We start from the raw sequence: 22015 nt of genomic DNA on the forward strand, positions 1-22015 counted from the left end.
TGTCTGGATTAGAGACAAAGGAGTGAGTGACGGCCAGAGTAGATGCCCTGTAAACAGATACAGCATACCAATCTGGGTTCAAATAGGTCTGACAGCATATACTGTACACCCATTCTCTTTCCCGAGAAGACAGTGATGCTGACTAATGTGGAGAAGAGAATAGGACCAGAAATTCAACACGTGCCCAACAAAAGATAAATGTGCTGAAGTAGAGAGTGATTGAGCAGAACTACAGTAGAGGACAGGGAGACGTCTGCTGCGTGTGTCAGCTAACATTGTCCACTATAGCTATTGACAAACTGAAATCTAAACATAAGAGATATAAGGGTTTATAAGAGATTATACAAATGATGGATTTAATGTCTGGGTTTGCCCAGTCGCATACACATACCAATTGACTTTAAATAAAATATTTTTTTAACAGGCCTGCAATGTTTGGGTGGGGGAAATATTTTTGGATTATTTAAATTTGTTGTGCCCTCAAGAAGGGTATTGTATAGCAACACATCCCATAATAATGTAAATACTGTATTTTTTTCTATAAATTGTCAAATAAAAATGTATGAATAAAAAACCTTTGCTAAGTGTTCATTCAGGAATATTATAATTGTTTTTATTTGAAAAGTAACATTCTAAACACTTTCACATATCTCACTAAAGCCTGACTAAAAGATCACAACCCCATCACATCAAAATCCCAGTAATGACAGAAACATCCCATAACAAAAGCAGCGTGAGCTGTAGCGCTGTTTGTTTGTTGTGTGCAGTCAGCCAGCCTGAGCCAGCGCCTGCCTGCTGAGAATGTGATTATGGGTGGCCTGCCTGGTCTGGTGCCGGCCTGCCTGTTTGTGTGGGCTGTCTTGGACAGTAATGGTTCACTGTTTCTATTGGATTATGAGAGGGATTTTAAACTGGTACTAAGCCGCAGGGCTGTAGACAGCCTGCGGAGGGCAGGAGCTGTGTGTTTGTGCATGTGTGTATAGGGGTGTGTGTTTGTGGGTGTGTGTGTGCATGTGTGTGTTTGTGTGTCCTGGAGTCCCCAGCAGTCAGCTTGTCTCTCCTGTTTTCCATTGTCTGTGGCCAGAGGTGGCGGGAGGCACAGCATCTGAAATATGAACCTATTCTGCTTCTCTCTGGTAAGACACACGCTTGCTTTAATGAACCTTCTCTTTCCTGTCTTTTTTACTCTTTATTTGGTCTCTCAAAAACTCTACATGTCAGACAGGGTTGTGGAAGTTGAAATTTCAGTTTACTTCCTGAATTGAATTAATTGAAATGGAATTGACCACAACCCTGTTGCCAGGACAGGCTGTCTTGTCTCTGTGTTCCCTGTCCAGTCACCGGAGCCTCTGGCAGGTTGCTCAGTCAGGGGAAGGATAGGTAGCACAGAGATGTTATTGCTGTTGACAGGGATCCGACATGGACTCTCTCAGAAGGGAGACATAAAGGAGATTGAGCTTTCAGTTGCACTATGCTTTAGAAAGTTATCGAGAGACATTTGTGTATTGTAGTTGTTTGTTACATTGGGTTTTAGAGCTGACAGATTATTTTAATAGGAGGATTCAATGTTCTGAATTGATTAAGCGGCAAATGTTCATTTAATTGGTCCTAAAAGACAATGTATGTTTCTATTCAAATTTACCTGTCAACCTCTTTAGAGGTTGACAGGGTCAAGCAAGACAGTATGATGCTTTTGAACTTAAAATGTCATTTGTAATGTAACTTGAACTTTGAAGAAAAGTTTAAAATAATATTCTTTGAATACTGTTGGGATAGGGGGGTTATGAAAGTGGTTAGGACACAGTTAGACAGTCCATTTGACCTATACACATCCTAGATGAGACTCCCCAAACTGGTTAGCAACCTGTAACAATAGCCCACATTTAAGAAAAAAAGCATTATATTTTTTATAGAATCGACAGATGTAAAATGTAAAATACCTTGAAGAATGAGAAACAATAGATGTTTTTGGCATAAATGTTTTTAGCCTATTTGGGATTACTGGGTGAATGTGGTCGACATGGCGCTCCTTAGAACAGATCACGGATCACCAGGTTATGTAGCGGGGAACATGTCCTATTCATGGATTAGGCCAAAGTAATCACCCCAGATTCAACATTTAATCCCCTATGCTCACTGTGTAAAGTGTCAATGCAGCTACTTCATTTGTTGTTGGCACGTTACCTACACTACACACTTCAGGACTTGACTTTAACAGCAGGTCTGACTGTAACACAAGGTAGGATTTAAGACACCGGTAACTGGGTTGGTTTAGCACAGCATAGGGATTTAAAACAGATTAGGGGTTTCTGAGACTAACCAACCCCAAATATGAATACAAAAGTTGTAGTACTAGAAAGGCTATGCTCGGTCAGGGCTGTATTGAGTGATAGGAATGATAGGAATGGCATGACCTTTCTAGTATTACAATGTTTGTCTAATGTGGAGCACATGTTGACTCATCTATCCGATCTGACCTCAACAATCCCTGACCCACAATAAAGATCACAGGGTCAATAAGCAGTGCTCAAACCCACTCAAGGGTCAAAGGTCAGAAGGACAGTGTCTTACTGTGTGTCATACTGTGTCCCTCCCCATCACAAAAGGTCTATGTGGTCACATGGCCATGGCTTTGAACTGGAAACTAGGGCGCATCGTTCCTTCAATTAAAGAGTTCTTGATAATCAGATTTATTTTATCAAGTCTCCTAACCTGACCTGGCTAGCCGCATCCCCCCTGATTTACATTACATTTACATTTACGTCATTTAGCAGACGCCCTTATCCAGAGCGACTTAAACATTTTCTTTGTTTATATATATATATATATATATATATATATATATATATATATATATATATATATATATATATATATATATATATATATATATATATATATATGTTATATATATTGTTATATATATTTTTTTTTCGTTTTTTCTATTTCTTCTTTTTCTTTAATCTTATTTATATCTATATGTTTTATTGTACTCCATATTACATTTTTCAACTTAATACTTCTTGTATTCCCCAAAAAAGTTTAATGTTTTAATATTTTTTTACATAATACACTGTAATTTATGCTTTAAAATGGCAAAATGGTCGCCCTGTCTCATAGAAAAGTGTGTAGAATTGTAGTATATAATCTTTAAAACTGCAACAACAAAAAATCTCTCTGCCAAATTTTCTCTCCGATGCCAAAAGGTGGGCCTTTAAAATGTTACTTCCCAAGCCCCGAAACTTGGTTCGTCCCAAAAGTTTGAGAATCCCTGCTGTAAACCACACTCAGTGTGTTTATACTGTTCTGTGTCCTTCCTGTCCCTGATCATGTTGCTCTCTTTCCTCTGGTCTAGGAGGGCTCGACGGACAGCCTGTATGAGCCTGCTCTCAACAAACACCCAGTCATCCAGGAACACAGTAGTAGAGTTCCCAGTCGACACAACAGCCGACACAGCAGTCCTTCTCTGAGGGACAGGGCCAAGTGGAGAGGCTCAGATCCATGTATACCCACAGTGAGTTCTACCAGATATTTGACAAACTATCAATACACTAACTACTGTACTCCCTAACCCTAACCCTAGCAAATTGTTGCACATCAACACCATTGCAGTTGCTAGACTGAGCCTTTATAGATAATCTATAGGTGGCTATCCAAATAAAGCGGGAACTAAAGTAGACCTCATACCTCATATCAGGCCAACAGCTTCCAACACACTGACGTTAGTCTCCAACAATAACAAACCAGTCAGACACTGCTGGTGACCTGTGACTACAGTCTGCTGCTGAAACTTCAGGTCATTGGATGGGTGCCTGAAGACCAACTTTTCTGTGTAAGCCTATATCGATCTCTAAGTTTCATCAGGGTATTTGGAGATGGCCTACTTATGCAATACATTATGTGTGCCAGTTCAATGCAAAGTGTTACATTCCATTTATTTTCTTCCCAGGAGCTGTCCGAGGCTCACAAATCCCATTTGAAAAAGAAGAAGAGAAGGTATGGAAGTTTGTATTGTTTACGGCTGCCAGTCAATACATGCTTTGGTTAAAGTGAGAGTGAGGGGCTAGGTTAACCCTTGAAATGGATGCTAAGGCGTGCTGCTTATACGTCCAGGAGATAATAAGTTAATCAGGAGTTCTCAGCAGGTCCACCGTTAGCGTTCCTGTCCTTTCATAGTGGCCTTCACTCTCTAAGCCCCCAGGGAGCTGTCTGTTTGGACCTTGGTCCATTGCTCAAGTCCATTAGAGGGCACCTATTCCATAATTGTAATTACGGAACAAGGGCATAGTTCACAGCCTGCTTTGACTGAGGATTTTAAAACAATGACCCAATGGATGTTGAAGTCCAAGGGGGTTTCTAGGGATGTTTATTTGTAATGTTAATTCAAGCAATTACACACTGAAAGCTGATGTATTTTTCTATATGTTTGACAAATTACAAGCAGTCTACCTGATCTCCTCCACTTAATTCTACTGTAGTAAACAATTAAAGATGGAACTCTTTTCTTAAAGATGTACTTCTCTCCAAAGATCCACAAACAAATTGCCAAGCCCAGTCCATTTACTGACGTAGGTGGAACATAAAACATGTTTACAGTTGTAAACATGGAGCCTATAGCTAGCCTGTGGTTGTGTTTAACTATGATATTAGATCAATGGTGTGTATTAGGTGTTATGGTGCAATTTCATGAGAGTTGGGTGGGATTAGGATTAGATTAATTGGGACAAGAGTTGTGATTTATAATATTCTTGTCCATTTACATTTATTGCATGTACTTACCTATTGTAAGTCTAAAATTTAAGATAAAAAGATTATGCGATTTATAGCCATATTTCACAGAATGTTGTTGGAAATACAGTACCTTGGATTTGGATACCCAGAATTTTTATTTAGGTTAGTGGTTTACAGAATGAGAAAGACCCAAACTGTTCAAAACATTGCTATCGCATGTAAGGAAATGGGTCAAAATGTAGAATTGTACTGTGGAAATTACTTGTTGGTTGTGAGTGAAGCAAACAGTTGTGTTATGTGTTATAAATCTTATCAAGCAGATCATTGTTGTTGAAAGATTTAATCCAGTTAGTATTGTGTGTTTCATGTGTTCACGTAGCAAGCCTAGCATCAGACTTCTCCTGAGGTGTTAATAACTAATATGCCATCATCATAGACCGTTAGTGACATTTAACTAATATGGTTAAACATCAACATTCTGACATAATGTCTGCACATTGAGTGAATGCTCTGCTAGAGACAACTTGTAGAGACAACATTGACCAGAATTTGTTTTCAATGTAATTTCAGATCACATGTACCAACAACGTCAACATCGGACAATGAAACCTTAGGTTAGTACAAAAATCTATTCAGTTTTTGTCCATTTCAAATTGCAATACACTGATACATTTGACATGCACAGACGTGTTTGGGTGAGAGTAAAGTCACAGGCTTCTCACTAACTTTGCTTTGGTCCTGCTCTCCCATGTATTTTGAGCTGTATAGTGTGCATACAATGCTGCACTCAGTATTAGTAACCTACTTGGCCCTGCAAACCTACTGGCTTCTGTATTCCATTTGACTTCACTTGGCTCCCTCTTAGCATTGCTGCCACTAATATAGAGACCTTAATGGCCTCTGTTTTTCTCCCCTAACCCCATTGCAGATAACACAGACACTAATGTCTACTGGCAGTCACGCAGAGAGAAGCAAGATTTTGTTCACATCAAGAATAATCACAACGAAGGTAAACGTCCAGAAAAATATGTCAGCCAGAGAACATAAACCCCATGTTTCATTTAGGGTAGTCTGCTTGCTAAGGCCCGAGAGAGACACCATATGTGTGAGACAGACTTGTAGGATTTAGTTAATGATGACCGATACAGACCGACCTACTGATGCTCCCCATGCTTTTCCAAAGTCAGTGATGAAGGAAAAAACCTATTGTAGCGTTTTATGATGAGGGATTATGTTGAATGAGACAGCTGAATGAAAGCAAACGGAGTGTCTGTTGTTGGCTGTAAAAAACGATCTGAGGCTGGACAGATGGCCCAGACAGTTTCCTTCGGATTCTGGTTCATGAGGCATAGTTACAGTAGTTAACCCTACACCCGCAAATCTACAACCAAACAAGTCAAAATTGTGGTGTGTGTCACTTACAACAACCTACTGAGTACCAAAGAAAAGTGGTCTAACCTTGCATTCTTTCCTGTGGTTCCTCAGAGATGGGTCGAGGTCCTTGTAATAGAAGCGTGCTGGCAGTAGAGGACAGAGTGGAGCAGCTGAACTCTGAGAGAAGAGAAAAAGACCCCACAACTCAGGTAAGACTATATCATCATCATCCACTGTTGGACAAAATACCAATTGTAGGCTAGCACTATACCACAAATTGATGTTGGTTAGAGGTATTGGACTTCACTTTTCAAATGACAAGGGCAACTAGATAACCACTTTTCCCCTTAAATGAGCAGCATTAGCTTAGCTTATCCAAACAGGTGAGCCCAAATCACCTGACCTTGCTCATTTCATCACTATGTAGGATATTGTGTACACAGGCAATAATCTCTAGGTAAAAGTCACATTTTGAATTTCCGACAGGCTTTTTCTAAATTCTCCCCTCTAATGCCCTCCCAATCACAAATACATCTGTAAAATGTATGGCCCTTGTTTGTCACTTTCTTTTTGAGATATTATCACTTCCTGATTGGAATGCTCAATCATCTTACTAATGAATTCCCCTGACACAGAACTTTTTGGTTGTATAAACATTTTGGGTCATCTTGAAATACAGAGAAAGTAAGCTACAGTCCCTCGATAATTAGCAACGTAGCCTACATTAAGCCTCCTACAGTCGCAAATATTTAAGGACATGGTGATGGTTGTGGTGAAGTCCACCCTAGGCTCCTATCCTCTTACCACAAATGCGCTCTCTGTCTCCCGCCAATTCGGGCGCATTAATTGTTTTATTAAATGTGAATGATCTGTTTATCAATTCCCGCGATTGCTGGTACATTTACCGTTGATCCCCGCAATTTCCCGAATAATCTAAAAACGATAGTGTTTGGATGACTTATTTTCATTCACGGAATGTATTATCAGTAGGCCTGTCACATTCATTTACCATTCTCATTCTTGGAGCGGACACGTTTGCAGAGCTCATAAACCACGCTACACTTGTAAGAATGTTTTGGGGGAATATTTCATTTCATTTCATTTCAGTCCCGTGTAGCTCAGTTGGCGCTTGCAACGCCAGGGTTGTGGGTTCGATTCCCACGGGTTGCCAGTATGAAAAATGTATGCACTAACTGTAAGTCGCTCTGGATAAGAGCGTCTGCTAAAATGTAAATGTAAGACTTTTCTGTCAAATTTTATTTGGAGAGTGCCATGTTTGTTTGCATGTGTCTGGTTTCTCCATCCCGCCAAAATGTTGAGTGATCTCACATATAAATACACATGCATGTCACGTTTGGAAGTCGGTAGATCTATTGTGAGTTGAGATACAATTGGTAAAAGTTAACAATTTATACAGTGATGAAATGATTAAGTCTGATTTAGACGAATTTACCAATGTAATGAATTATATATAAATTGCATTTTATGTAGAGCCATGTTGAACATTAGGCCTAACCCTGGTTTTCACTAAAAGCATTGAGGATATATGTAACTCATTAAACTTTATTTCACTATAATCTCTTATTGTTCTTTTGTTAATGCAGGGGGTGAACTTCGAGGCCTGGAACCCAAACTATGAGCCCCCTGATAGCCACCAGCAGAACATGGTGAGTGTTATTGTCAGCATGGGCAGCCTTCAATTTAATACATTTTTAGTATTTATCTACAAGATATACACAATAAATAGTATCTTGTTTCATGCAGTGCTAAATACTGACCGTAGGCTACAATAGACGACACAGCAATTGTAGATTGGTGAGAAGAACAATGCACTATGGCATTAGCACAATGTCCTGTGGGACAAGCAGGCAGCAATCACTTTATCAGCACAGTAATAATGATTAGTAATGCAGTGCAGATGGCAGAGCATAGCCTTGGTAATCCCTCACCCACATGGCCCCTGAGCGGCACGAGGATCGGTCTGTGTGTATGTGTGTGTTAGTGTGTTTGTCTGGATGTGGCATGCAGATCTTTGTGTGTGTCAGGACATGTGTCTTTTTGTTTGTTTGTGAGACCAGAAGAGATGAAACAAGCCCTCCCTGTGCTTCTTTCTCTAGGTATAGTATACCCACCAAACTGGCAAGGGGAATGTGAGCACACATGGGTTATTACATGTAGTGTCCGTTTATATGGTTCTTCTGTATTTGGTCGTATCTATTTGAGATTTTGGCACAGAAACCGTTGCTGGTGCTGACATATATGTATTTATCGAGTGAAATGTACCTTTCCATTTTATTGTGGTGAAACTTGAAAACGTCCCAGTCCACCCCTTCCCTCATCCTTCATCCCGCTAGTTGAATTACAACTAACAGATCAACCAACGTTCTCAGGTGACTGGGAAGGCACCATGTGGTACAGTTAGACCTACTGCTCTGCTGGCCAGGATTGTCAGGGTGGTAGGGGTGAGGAAGAGGTGTAGGCAGGCTGTGAACTGAGAGTAGGAGAGGTCAGGTGTGTGTCTGTGGCGGCGGCCATGTCACAGACACTCCTCCACTTTCATTTTCTTGCTGACTCTACAACCAGTGCAAAACTAAAGACAAATAAAAATAAGACAAAAACATGGCATGTGAAGTTTTCACTTGACACCTTGAGAGTACTAGGCATTACATAATGCACACTGATATTATGGACACTGATATTACGGACACTGATATTACGGACACTGATAGCCTACCCATATTATTCTACTGCAGACTGGGGATGCGGAGGCTGACTTGGCTGAATCTAAGGGAAAGCTGAAGAGGTTCCAGAGGCTAGTAAAAGTGAAGAAGGGAAGCCAGATTGGACTAGATGATGGAAAGACTGACAGCAATTGTGAGTTCTCATGGATGCACCTCGGCTCAAAAGGCAAAGACAGAGCTGCCTGCCTACTTGATACAGAACAAATATTATGAATACAAAGCCCTAGGAAAATAGGGCAACTCTTGCTAACAATTGAAAGCTGATGATTGTATTGTTCTTTAAAGAATACATTACGTATCGCCCTCAAGGCCTTAATCAGAATCTATGAATGAATAGGACTAAAAAGCGCCTTATTTCTCTTCTTGTCCAGGTCACTTGGCAGACTCTGTGTTCAGTAACGACAGTCCCGTCATCACCTGCATCGGGCTGGGGAAGAAGACAGACAAGAAGTCCTCGAAGGCTGCCCCACCATCGCCACTGAAGCAGCAGACTAAGGAGACCAATGGGAAAGCTGTGGAAGGACCTTGGAGCACTGGGGTTCACGACCACCACTGGGGCCTCACAGAAGTCCCTCCACCCTGGGATGTCCCCTACCACACCTGCCACCGGCCCCCAGGCGAGCCCCGGAACTATGGCTTTGACTTCACCCTGCCCCGAGCAACAGCTTGGGACCGCTTTGAGAGTCTGGTCCAGGAGCTGGACAGCAAACAGACGCCGCCAGTGTTCTCTCACCAACGGGTCATCCGCTCGATCACAGATCTGGACATCTCAGAATCCACGGTAAGATACGGTTCACTTAAAGGAGCTTACATACAGGTCTGATAGAGGTACTGTGGGAAGCTGTGGGACTGGTGTTTCCTGAGAAATGATTGCTTTGTAGGGCACACTTACCCCTACAGAATACATTTATATCAGTTTTTATTAGGCAATATGATTTCTATACAAAAAATTGCTGTTGAACACTACACAAGCTAATTTCTATTTGGTATTCATTTAACAATGCTTTAGCTTAGTGAGGTAATAGAACAGAAACTGCAATATACAGGCTTTGTGGTAATTCACCCTTCCTGTGCTCACCAGTCGCTTGGCCACTTCCTCATGAGTAGTTTTACTGGTGGCAGTGAGCTGTATTTAGCTTGGTAGCATTGTCTATTATTTAAATTTAGACAACAGTTTGTGACATTGTCTGAAAAGTCCTTCAACTTTTATAAATTGCAGTCATGGCAAAAAACGAATTACTCATATTATTACAACACCAATCCAGCAGTCATCAATGAGGCTTTCTTGGTGCACTGAGGATGCTTCAGTGTCTGTAGCTTATTGACCAGACTTTCCACCTCTCACCTAAAAGTACAACACATGCATGCCTTTCATCACAGATAAACAGACTGTGTAGATATAGTCACATCCTGGCTGCCTTAGAGGAAATGTAGCTGCTCTGCACAACTGTTGCAGTACAGTAGGTTGTTGATATGATGGTTGGTCAAATAAGCTACAGCACAGTTGTTTTTTTTCAACAACAAAAAAACTGACCAGCAGTCATTCAGATTCAGCACTATGCTTCAGAGGAAACCGTCAAATGTCTCAGACAAAGACACCAAGAGCAAGACAAAACCAAAGGTGAGATCTTGTTTTCGCTTTTCGATTTGCTGCTGTAATAACAAAAAACAACATTTTATATGGCTGGGCATTTTGTTTTACATTTTTTAAACTTAAAGTACTTGCTGTAATTTAAAATAAAAGGAAAAGTTCTAAAGCATATTTGCCAAACATTAGGCTGTATTACAGCAGTAACTCAGGATATTGAAGAATAAGATTCACTCAAAAGTTTGAGTTCATTATAAAAGCAATACTAGCATTTATTGCTCTTGCTATTTGACCATTATTTCTGTTAGAAATCATTAGCTTTCCCCAGTAGGTGACAGTGACTGCAGCCGGCCACGGTTCACGGTTCACTAACGGTCAGATGGTCAGTGCTGGGCCACGAGCCAGGGTTTAATGTAACAGATGTTGGATGAGAGCCTCAGAATGACCACTAAAATGAATCTAATGGGCCGCTAGTGAACAACGGACCATTGCTTTTCACACAGTCACATTTTTTATGACGTTTATGCAGATTATTATCTTTCAATTAGCATAGTGCAGATGAGCAGATGACAGGTTTTAGGGCGAACAGCAGGATGTACTAGAATAATAAAATCCATAACAATAACAATATTATATAACAGGAATACAACACAAAAAATAGTAGCACAAGAATTACATGAAATACTAAAATATTCAATGTATTACATTGGATTTAGTATAAGAGATTTACATTACATCACTTAATGGCAAACGGCCGACCATAACTGATACAAACCTCATTAGCTGTAGTGAAGCTGAACACCCCTCAGTACTCATCCATTACTATACAGTAGTACTCATAATACTCATGATGTCAATAGTAGTAGTAGTAGTACAAAACAACAATACTATAAAGTCAAGGTTTGGTTTGGCAGCTTTAGAAAATACATCTGTAGAGATCAAACAGAACCTGCAGTTACATCATCAAATCCAATCTTAGTCAAATGCAACATAAGACACAATAGAAAGTACAAAAAAGATTAAGAGAAATCTCATAAAATGCCATAATGGCGCCTGGTGGTAATATAGACAGTACTATGTAAATACATGACCAGAGGAACAGGCAGGTTAGATGTATGGTTTACAGGGCATAGGCCTTCTACAGACATGACTTGTTTGTATTGTGCTGCTTTGAGTTCAACATAAACACGACAGCCAGACAACATGTGTCCTGCTGTTACCATCCCAAACACGTTTTAATCTGTTAAATTAATCTCTCATCTCACCCAGCGCTCCACCAGCTTTGGCCGATTTGACTCCTTCAGACACCAACCAGCCCCAGTGAAGCCAGAGGAAAATGGAAGTGCTTTGGTACGTGAAGCATCTGTCTGATTTTGTCGGCCACTTCAACAAGTCATTCCTTAAGTGACACTGTACATTTTCTTAATTGTTTCTAGGGATGTGAGGGTTATGGAATTTTGGATGACGGTTATTGGTCAGCCAAATGACCGCAGACACCGTTATAGCTGTTGGAATAGCAAAAAAAAAAAAAAACATTTTCTCCTCTCCTCCGCTCATGACCGCATGTGCTGGCATAGAAATAGAATGACTAGAACAGGCATCCCCATTCAAGTCAATGATGGCATAATGGGTAGACTGCCGGCCATTGCGAGTGTACCCATAGCAGAGATAGTTTTGAGAAGATGGGAAACTCCATTCGAATTGTATTAACACCCATTGTGTACGTTTCTCATGCGTCATCAATGGCCACGCGGTGCATTCTGGGCGATTCTGGGACAAGAAGATCACTCCTACAAGTATTGAATGGGAGTCAATTGGGCACTAGCTCAAAAACCCAGCATTAGCATGTATTACTTGAACAAGAAGTACAACATTACAAATATTTTCCGATATGTGAGATAATTAACTTGTTCTCTGTAATATCGTATAGCTTTGACATCGTGACATTACGTATTTTCGAAGAAAATAGGCAGGTTTCTCAGCTCATACCCACAACGTGAACGCGATTGGTCGACAGTCTGCTGGGTGGGGCGTTATACGTTTCTCCGTTCATTGGCCACTGGGATTCCTATCTCCTCCTTTCTAAGTATCTCTGCCCAGAGGAGCAAAGCAGGAAGTAAAAGCAGGAAGTCAAAGCAGGAAGTCAAAGCAGGAAGTGTACCCATCAATATGTGCTGTTATTTGTTGATTAAGCTCAACTGACATTACTTAAGTGATAATGCCCGAGAAACCGGTGTTTGGAGGATATAATGGCAGGGGTGTTGGCAAACCGTGCCAATATATCCACCAAACACCGGCTTCGAGGGCATTATCACTTTTATACAACGGGTTACCAACATCAAATCAAATCAAATCAAATTGTATTGGTCACATACACATATTTAGCAGATGTTATTGCGGGTGTAGCGAAATGCTTGTGTTCCTAGCTCCAACAGTGCAGTAGTATCTAACAATTCACAACAATACACAAATCTAAAAGTAAAAAAATGCAATTAAGAAATATATAAATCTAAATTAGGATGAGCAATGTCGGAGTGGCATTGACTAAATACAGTAGAATAGAATACAGTATATACATACAGTGAGAGAAAAAAATATTTGATCCCCTGCTGATTTTGTACGTTTGCCCACTGACAAAGAAATGATCAGTCTATAATTTTAATGGTAGGTTTATTTGAACAGTGAGAGACAGAATAACAACAAAAAAATCCAGAAAAACACATGTTAAAAATGTTATAAATTGATTTGCATTTTAATGAGGGAAATAAGTATTTGACCCCTCTGCAAAACATGACTTATTACTTGGTGGCAAAACCCTTGTTGGCAATCACAGAGGTCAGACGTTTCTTGTAGTTGGCCACCAGGTTTGCACACATCTTGCAGATCTTCTCCAAGTCATTAAGGTTTCGAGGCTGACGTGTGGCAACTCGAACCTTCAGCTCCCTCCACAGATTTTCTATGGGATTAAGGTCTGGAGACTGGCTAGGCCACTCCAGGACCTTAATGTGCTACTTCTTGAGCCACTCCTTTGTTGCCTTGGCCATGTGTTTTGGGTCATTGTCATGCTGGAATACCCATCCACGACCCATTTTCATTGCCCTGGCTGAGGGAAGGAGGTTCTCACCCAAGATTTGACGGTACATGGCCCCGTCCATCGTCCCTTTGATGCGGTAAAGTTGTCCTGACCCTTAGCAGAAAAACACCCCTGTTGTCACCTTCTCACCAAGCTGCTTGGCAATGGTCTTGTAGCCTATTCCAGCCTTGTGTAGGTCTACAATCTTGTCCCTGACATCCTTGGAGAGCTCTTTGGCCTTGGCCATGGTGGAGAGTTTGGAATTTGATTGATTGATTGCTTCTGTGGACAGGTGTCCTTTATACAGGTAACAAGCAGAGATTAGGAGCACTCCCTTTAAGAGTGTGCTCCTAATCTCAGCTCGTTACCTGCATAAAAGACACCTGGGAGCCAGAAATCTTTCTGATTGAGAGGGGGTCAAATACTTATTTCCCTCATTAAAACGCAAATCAATTTATAACATTTTTGACATGTGTTTTTCTGGATTTTTTTGTTGTTATTCTGTCTCTCACTGTTCAAATAAACCTACCATTAAAATTATAGACTGATCATTTCTTTGTCAGTGGGCAAACGTACAAAATCAGCAGGGGATCAAATACTTTTTTCCCTCACTGTATGAGATGAGTAAAGCAGTATGTAAACATTATTAAAGTGACTAGTGTTCCATTATTAAAGTGGCCAGTGATTCCATGTCTATGTATATAGGCCAGCAGCCTCTAAGGTGCAGGGTTGAGTAGTCGAGTGGTACACGGCTAGTGATGGCTATTTAACAGTTTGATGGCCTTGAGATAGAAGCTGTTTTCAGTCTCTCGGACCCAGCTTTGATGCACCTGTACTGACCTCGCTCTGGTGGTTGATGTCCTTGATGATCTTTTTGGCCTTCCTGTGACATCGGGTGCTGTAGGTGTCCTGGCGGGCAGGCAGTGTGCCCCCGGTGATGTGTTGGGCAAACCATACCACCCTCTGGAGAGCCCTGCGGTTGCGGGCGGTGCAGTTGCTGTACCAGGCGGTGATACAGCCCGACAGAATGCTCTCAATTGTGCATCTGTAAAAGTTTCTGAGGGTCTAAGGGGCCAAGCCAAATTTCTTCAGCCTCCTGAGGTTGAAGAGGCGCTGTCGCACCTTCTTCACCACACTCTGTGTGGGTGGACCATTTCAGATTGTCAGAGATGTGTACGCTGAGGAACTTGAAGCTTTCCACCTTCTCCACTGCGGTCCCATCGATGTGGACAGGGGCGTGCTCCCTCTGCTGTTTCCTGAAGTCCACGATCAGCTCCTTTGTTTTGTTGACGTTGAGAGAGAGATGATTTTCCTGGCCCCACTCTGCCAGGGCCCTCACCTCCTCCCTGTAGGCTGTCTTGTCATTGTTGATAATCAGGCCTACTACTGTTGTGTCGTCTGCAAACTTGATGATTGAGTTGGAGGCGTGCATGACCACACAGTCATGGGTGAACAGGGAGTACAGGAGGGGGCTGAGCACGCACCCTTGTGGGGCCCCTGTGTTGAGGATCAGCGAAGTGGAGGTGTTGTTTCCTACTTTCACCACCTGGGGGTGGTCCGTCAAGAAGTTCAGGACCCAGTTGCACAGGGCGGGGTTCAGACCCAGGGCCCGAGCTTAATGATGAGCTTGGAGGGTACTATGGTGTTGAAGGCTGAGCTATAGTCAATGAACAGCATTCTGACATAGGTATTCCTCTTGTCCAGATGGGAAAGGGCAGTGTGCAGTGCAATGGCAATTGCATCGTCTGTGGATCTATTGGGGCGGTAAGCAAATTGAAGTGGGTCTAGGGTGTCAGGTAAGGTAGAGGTGATATGATCCTTAACTAGCCTCTCAGAGCACTTCATGATGACAGAAGTGAGTGCTACGGGGTGATAGTCATTTAGTTCAGTTACCTTTGGTTTCTTGAGTACAGGGACAAATGTGGACATCTTGAAGCAAGTGGGGACAGCAGACTGGGATAGGGAGAGATTGAATATGTCCGTAAACACTCAAACCAGCTGGTCTGCGCATGCTCTGAGGACGCGGCTAGGGATGCCGTCTGGGCCGGCAGCCTTGCGAGGGTTAACACGCTTAAATGTCTTACTCACGTCGGCCATGGAAACGAGAGCCCACAGTCCTTGGGAGCGGGCCGCGTCGGTGGCACTGTGTTATCCTAAAAGCGGGCGAAGAAGGTGTTTAGCTTGTCTGGGAGCAAGACGTCTGTGTCCGTGACGTGGCTGGTTTTCCCTTTGTAATCCGTGATTGTCTGTAGACCCTGCAACATATGTCTCGTGTTTCTGAGCTGTTGAATTGCGACTCTACTTTGTCTCTGTACTGACGTTTTGCCTGTTTGATTGCCTTACATATTCAAATAATGATTGACATATTTTCATAAAAAACATTATTTTGATTAATTTATTCATACTATTCCATCCTCCCACGAGATATAGTCCCGACATAAATCTAAGGTTGCTACCCAAGTCGGTTGACAGAGTCGTTAAGTCTTTTTACTCTGTATCTATGGACGCGAACCCAGTCGTTCATTCTAAATGTTCCATTGCCATACTGGCTGGCAACGTTCTTATCCCTTGCATGCTAGCTAGCCAACTACGGCTAACTTACAGTCATGTCAAACAGTGCAGCCAGAATAACAGCAAAGTAGCTGCATTTGCGTTTGTTTAAGCTGTTTTCTAGTGATATTTATTTGGATACAGCCATAACAATGAGCTAATAATGCGCGATTTCGCCTGGCATAGAAAATATGCTCTCTCGTCAGGACACTGTTGTTCAGAGGAGCTAGCCAACAACACAGATAACACAATCACTTCAAACTGAAGCTGGAAAGACTGCAAACTAGCTGCATTTCATTTAGTTTCACCTGTTTTCTATTGACATTTCTTTGTATATATCCATAAAAATGATGCCAGCTGATTCATGAGTTCGACTGGCTGAGAAAAGCTGTCTGCCTGTCTGTCTCGTCCTTACTCCCTACATGTTCATTACTATGGGACTGCTGGAGATCGAATTTCAATATTGAAACAATGTTGCAAATGTCAGAGAGACAGACAGCAAGGTTTATACAAATCTCCACTGTTGAAAACCAAATGCTAGTCTAAAAAAAATGGTAGATAATGTCTAAATGCTTTTTATAGTGGAGCTCAAGTTAATAAATTGCCGGGCTGATGAGACAGTGGATTGCGCAGTGAGATGGAACAGAGTAAATAGGCATTTCAACGTCATAGCTTTAGCCGGTGGTAACTTGTGGTTTTAACCAATCAGCATCCGGGATTAGACTCACCCATTGTATAATATAAATACATTCCATTGCATGAGCCACATCAGTTAAAATAATTTGAATGAACATTCTACATTACCATGGAAATTATAGCATCACAATACCTGGCAGCCATTGCGAATGTAACCATGAGTTTACCAGCCAAATGACCAGGGTTAGAGGTTCCAATCCCGTTCTATTCATTCTATTTCTATGTGTGCTGCTGCTGCAGGGAGGGGGGCATTGCCTAGGCAACCGAAGACTTGTTTGCTACAACACCTTGCTTTTTTCAGCAAGGAACAACAAAATGTCATCACATTGTAAAGAGTCCAAGTTACCGCAGAAACAGACTCAACTGCATGAATGCCCGGCCGTCCTGTCTTCATTCAGCTGTTCGTTCCACAAAAAAACAATGGTTTCAAACGGTTATGACGTTTTATTTTGTTTTGTTTTGTATGGTCTTCATCCATAATCAGTGGTTACACAATACGGTAATTATGCCAGCCCTAATTGTTCCAACATTAGTAGCAGGGCTGACTCATCTTTTTAAGTTATCTTGCTGTATCATAGTTTAAGCATTTCAACTATGTAACAACAAGTGTGTGTTGATATGTGTGCAGTCTGCAGAGGGACAGCAGGTTGATAGTGGTGACCAGACCAGATCAGGAAGTATAGGCAAGAAGATGAAAGCCATCTCACTGACGATGAGGAAGAGGATGGGCAGGCAGTATGCCAAAGCCCTGTCAGAGGACATGGTGAGTGAGACAAAGCACGTTGTGTCAAACAGATCAGGCCTCAACTGTGTTTTCTTTTCTTTCTTTTTTATTTTTCTTTATTTTAAGGTAAAATCTATTAAAACAAAATCAATATTGCACTTCAATTTTTAAATTACAATTACTATTGTACAGTTTTTCTTTACATTGCAAACACATCTGACAACCCCCCCAAACTCAATTTTTTTACATTCAGTGTACCACAGACCTCTGATAAAAGCCAAACGAGTGAAATTAAAGTTTAACTAAAAGAAAGCTGATGTCTAAATGCAGAGGTATAGGCTAGTATGTAGGAAATGTACAGTAAGACCACACAAATTATAGGAACAGACCACCTGCGTAATAATGATCAAGTCCACTCTTCTATGTAGCAAAAGAAAAGAGCAACACATGAATGAACAATAGAAACCCAACAGAACAGGAACCTTGGAAGTGAATAGTAAAGAATGATCATACAGTGATCATAGAGTGGTAATAGAATACAGTGATAATACAAAACAGTGATAATACAGTGTATGGCTCCTCAGGAGCTAAAGAAAGGAGGATTATAAATTATGACGAACAAGTTAGGCTACACCCAGGCTTTTAGTTCAGAGACCTACTGTACATGTCCAAACACAGTCAGAATAGGACAAAGACTCATTACCACGTCACCTGGTAACCAAGTTATTTGTGGAGCTAAAAAGACACACCTCTTCTCTCACAAAGAAGACGAGGGAGGTACAGTCAGAGCCTACGGTGGAGGAGCAGGTATAGGGGGATTACACACAGCTCCTGCCTATGTCAAGTCTCATTTATAAATGGCAACGCAGCTCTGTGTGGATTAAGGACTCAGAGGGAGGAGAGGAGCTCCTCTGTGCCCTTGCATAAACTGCCTGGGATACTGAGACGTTTTGGCACATCTTAGAACCCTGCCCCGACCCGGCCCTCTGATTGGTTTAGCTTTCTCCTTTCCTTCCTCCTCAACCGCCATGCTGTGAGATGAGATGGGGAGTGACGGCATAAGGAGAAAAGGAGGGCAAAGAAAATAAAAAACATGACCTGTTCGGTTGTTTTTTTACTGGTAGGGCGACGAGACGGAGAGAGATGAAGAAGGAGAAGGGGATGTTGTTTACGGCGTCCATTCATTTCCAAAAGGACACAGAAAGTCCAGTCACTCTCTGGAAAGCCTCTACAGTCTCAACAGTGGACAAAGCTCCTCCAGTAAGCACACAGCCAACACCTTACTGGATTAAACAAGTTCACTCTCACTCTTTACTAATGCAATTTTAGTTTACTCTGCGTCATAGTAAAGCATGCTATACACATTGCAGTTGATAAAAATCAAGTGTGTAGTTCCATCTGCTAAGGCATTTCTTTGGACCTTGATTTACCCAACAAAGGATGCCTGACAAATAATCACAGTCAAGTCTAAACTGACAATATTTCACTCACTGCCATAACCATCATAATGTAACTTAATATTCTAATTGGTAAGTAGGATACTGTTAGCATCAATCATAGGAGGCTGCTGAGGGGAGGATGGCTCATAATAATGGCCGGAACGACGTGAATGGAATGGCATCAAACACCTGGAAACTATGTGTTTGATGTATTTGATCCCATTCCATTGATTCTGCTCCAGCCATTACCACCGTCCTCCCCAATTAAGGTGCCACCAACCTCCTGTGGCATCAACCCTCATGAATAGACATTGCATTAAGGAGTAAAAAACTCCCTCACTATGTAGCATGATGTACAACAGTACCCACAATGCTCACCGTAACATTCAGCCTTTTGTTTGTAAAGGTTGTTGTGAAGCTAACATGATGTCTGTCTCCTACCAATTCAACTGGGTTGTGTGCTGCGCCCTAGGTGGGGTGACCAGTGGGTCAGACGGCTCCAGTAACAGAGACAGTCTGAGGCTGGATGAGGAGCTGCCCCTTTCCTACACAGGGCAGTTCTGTGGCAGAGCCCGGGTCCACACTGACTTTGTCCCCAGTCCCTACGACACTGAATCACTCAAACTCAAGGTAACCTACCTGACTGACCCATCTGACTGAATTGTCAAACCTGTCCTTCGGCACATCCTCCTGGATTTTTAAGCAGTTGAGATAGAGCCAATGTCTTGCAAAGTAGCTTGTGTAGACCTAATACATGCATCGCTCAAGTAAAATGCCAATTTCTTCTTTCAGGTAGGGGATGTGATTGAAATCATCAGCAAGCCTCCTATGGGGATATGGACAGGCATGCTGAACAACAAGGTGGGAAACTTTAAGTTCATCTACGTGGACCTCATAGTAGAGAAGGTTCCTGAACCGCCTCAGAAGATGACACACAGGAGGAGCAGGAGACCCCGGCCCAAAACGCTACAGGAACTCCTAGAGCGCCTCAATCTGGAGGTAGACCGACTCGCTCTCTCTCCTCTCTCTCCTTCTCTCTCTCACTCACTCACTCTCTTATCTGTCTCTCTCCTCAAATCTGTTGTCACAAACTATTGCTTGCAAACAAACTTGTTCCCTGCATTCTGAAAAAAAAAAAAACTTTCAATTGAATCTTTACAGAACAATAACTTTCTGATGTCAACACAGTGATGACAGACAGGCTTGAGTTGTGTTTTTCATTGTAACATGATGACTTGCTTACCGATTGGTATTGTTTCTATATGTTGTAGGAGTATGCCTCCTCCCTGCTCTTGAATGGGTACCAGACAGTAGATGACCTGAAGGAGCTGAAGGAGCAGCATCTGGTGGAACTCAATGTGACTGATTCTGAACACAGACATCGTCTGATGACTGCTGTCGAGTGCCTCCAAGATCCCCAAAGTGAGTCAGGGCAGTCTTTTCCCTACTTTGATTTCCAGGTGGGATACAAAGGCACTCAAGACAACACCTGGGCCTTCTGGCATCAGAATTGCCAATTGAAACCAATAACAACCCAAACTCTTTTAGGTGAGGCGCTCCAAAGCTGCTAGTTCTGACAAAAACGGTAGCAGTGGAGGAGATCATAATTCCCTCTAAGCATATGTACTGTATTCAGATTGCCAAAGGTCTGGTTTTAGATGTCAAGCGGATAAGGAAGGGTATACCGTCAGCGGAGGAAGTGCTGTATCAGGGCCGTGGTATCAGGGACACAGGTAAAGAGGCTAATGATAACTGGATAACCACCCCTTACAGCACAGAGAACACAACAGGACAGTTACCACACACGGTTCAAAATAGTTACAATAAACAATTCAGGACACTTAGAGCAAACAGCTCACGACAGTTACCAATCACAGTTTAAAACCATTACAACAATACTGCTAAATTGGCAAACTGTCTATTATAACAAAGTAATATCACAGCAAGAAGTGAACTTGCAAGTAGTGAACTTCAGAATGTAACATTAATTGTGTGTATCTCACAGTGTGTGTAAATAACAGGATATCAGCCATCTTGTCCTGGCCATAGCTAGCTAAAGAAGATGTCTTACACTGCTAATACCTTAATAGTCAGTTGCTAGAAGGACATGAAAGGAAAGGCAGAGTCGGAGTCAGGAAACATAACATTGAGTGATGCAAGACAAGAAAAGCCACTAACAGGAAATGTCATTTTCAGAAGCCACTGTGGTTTGGGTGTTGCACTAGCCTATATATCTTGTTTTTCAATCTTATGCAAACATTTTGGATCTTTTGAACTTCACTTTTCGCTGCAGTAAGCAAAAGTAACAGGGTATCAGACTCAGAGCTTTAACAGCCTACATAAAGATTGAAACATACCAGCTGCAATAGGCATATTTTGGTGCTGGAGAGAAAAAGGAAACTATAAAAAATGTATTTCTGCAACTGATATTGTGGGAGCATATCAGACTTGTGGACATTACTTTTAAATAGACCACTATAAGCTCTCTAAGCCCCCATGTCTGTTCCATTCCAGGTGATGGTCAGGAGGGCGAGGCAAACCAGGAAGCCAAGTACCCAACTGAGAGCATTAAAGCCGATCTGAACTGCCCCAGAGACTCTGGCTGCTACATGCCTTCTGACTGCTCAGACAACAGCAAGGAGGAGACAGACATCAACGTGCCAGCACTGAACCATCCTCCTCCCATGGCTCAGACCTAACCGCCACCAGCAGATAGACACTCCTAAGGGCCTTTCAGAAAAATGTGGATCATGCAACATCTGTCTCATGCGAAATACCCTTTACGTAGGACAAGAGCATTCCTCTTTGTTTTCATACTGCATTCAGTATCAGTATTCTATGTGGCTGGCATTGCAGTTATCATGCATATACCACTGTTACCACGTCATTTCAACCCATAAAATCTATGTGATGACGTTGAATCAACTTTTAACCTAAATCCAATGACATTGTTGATTTCACGTTAGTTGACAACTCAACCAAATGTAAATCAAAACTAGACGTTGAACTGATGTCTGTGCCCAGTGGGTATCTACTGTACACCAAAGGCAGACCAGTCATTTCCTGAGTTGGCTTGGCTGCTGGTTTGTAATTGTTGAT

General features: G+C 41.9%; 1 protein-coding gene across 3 annotated transcripts; it reads left to right on the top strand.

Annotated features, from left to right (window-relative positions):
- The first annotated feature begins 999 nt into the window (after positions 1-999).
- Positions 1000-21870, top strand: LOC121579791 (SAM domain-containing protein SAMSN-1). 3 transcript variants are annotated; one of them, XM_041894688.2, is made up of 16 exons: positions 1001-1136; positions 3356-3514; positions 3950-3996; positions 5302-5345; positions 5660-5740; positions 6217-6314; positions 7710-7772; positions 8859-8979; positions 9218-9627; positions 11704-11784; positions 17382-17516; positions 18602-18737; positions 19389-19546; positions 19709-19915; positions 20188-20338; positions 21431-21870. In XM_041894688.2, exons 1-16 carry the CDS (start codon positions 1113-1115, stop codon positions 21613-21615), a joined length of 2100 nt encoding a protein of 699 aa, XP_041750622.1. In that variant the 5' UTR covers positions 1001-1112; the 3' UTR covers positions 21616-21870. The 3 variants fall into 3 exon arrangements, with proteins under 3 accessions (XP_041750623.1, XP_041750622.1, XP_041750624.1); XM_041894689.1 differs by lacking the exon at positions 17382-17516 and having other exon boundaries at positions 1000-1136; XM_041894690.1 differs by lacking the exons at positions 1001-1136; positions 3356-3514; positions 3950-3996; ... (4 more) ...; positions 8859-8979; positions 9218-9627 and adding an exon at positions 10226-10467.
- Positions 21871-22015: the final 145 nt, after the last annotated feature.

This window comes from Coregonus clupeaformis, chromosome 13 (assembly GCF_020615455.1).
Source record: "Coregonus clupeaformis isolate EN_2021a chromosome 13, ASM2061545v1, whole genome shotgun sequence".
Lineage (NCBI taxonomy): Eukaryota > Metazoa > Chordata > Actinopteri > Salmoniformes > Salmonidae > Coregonus > Coregonus clupeaformis.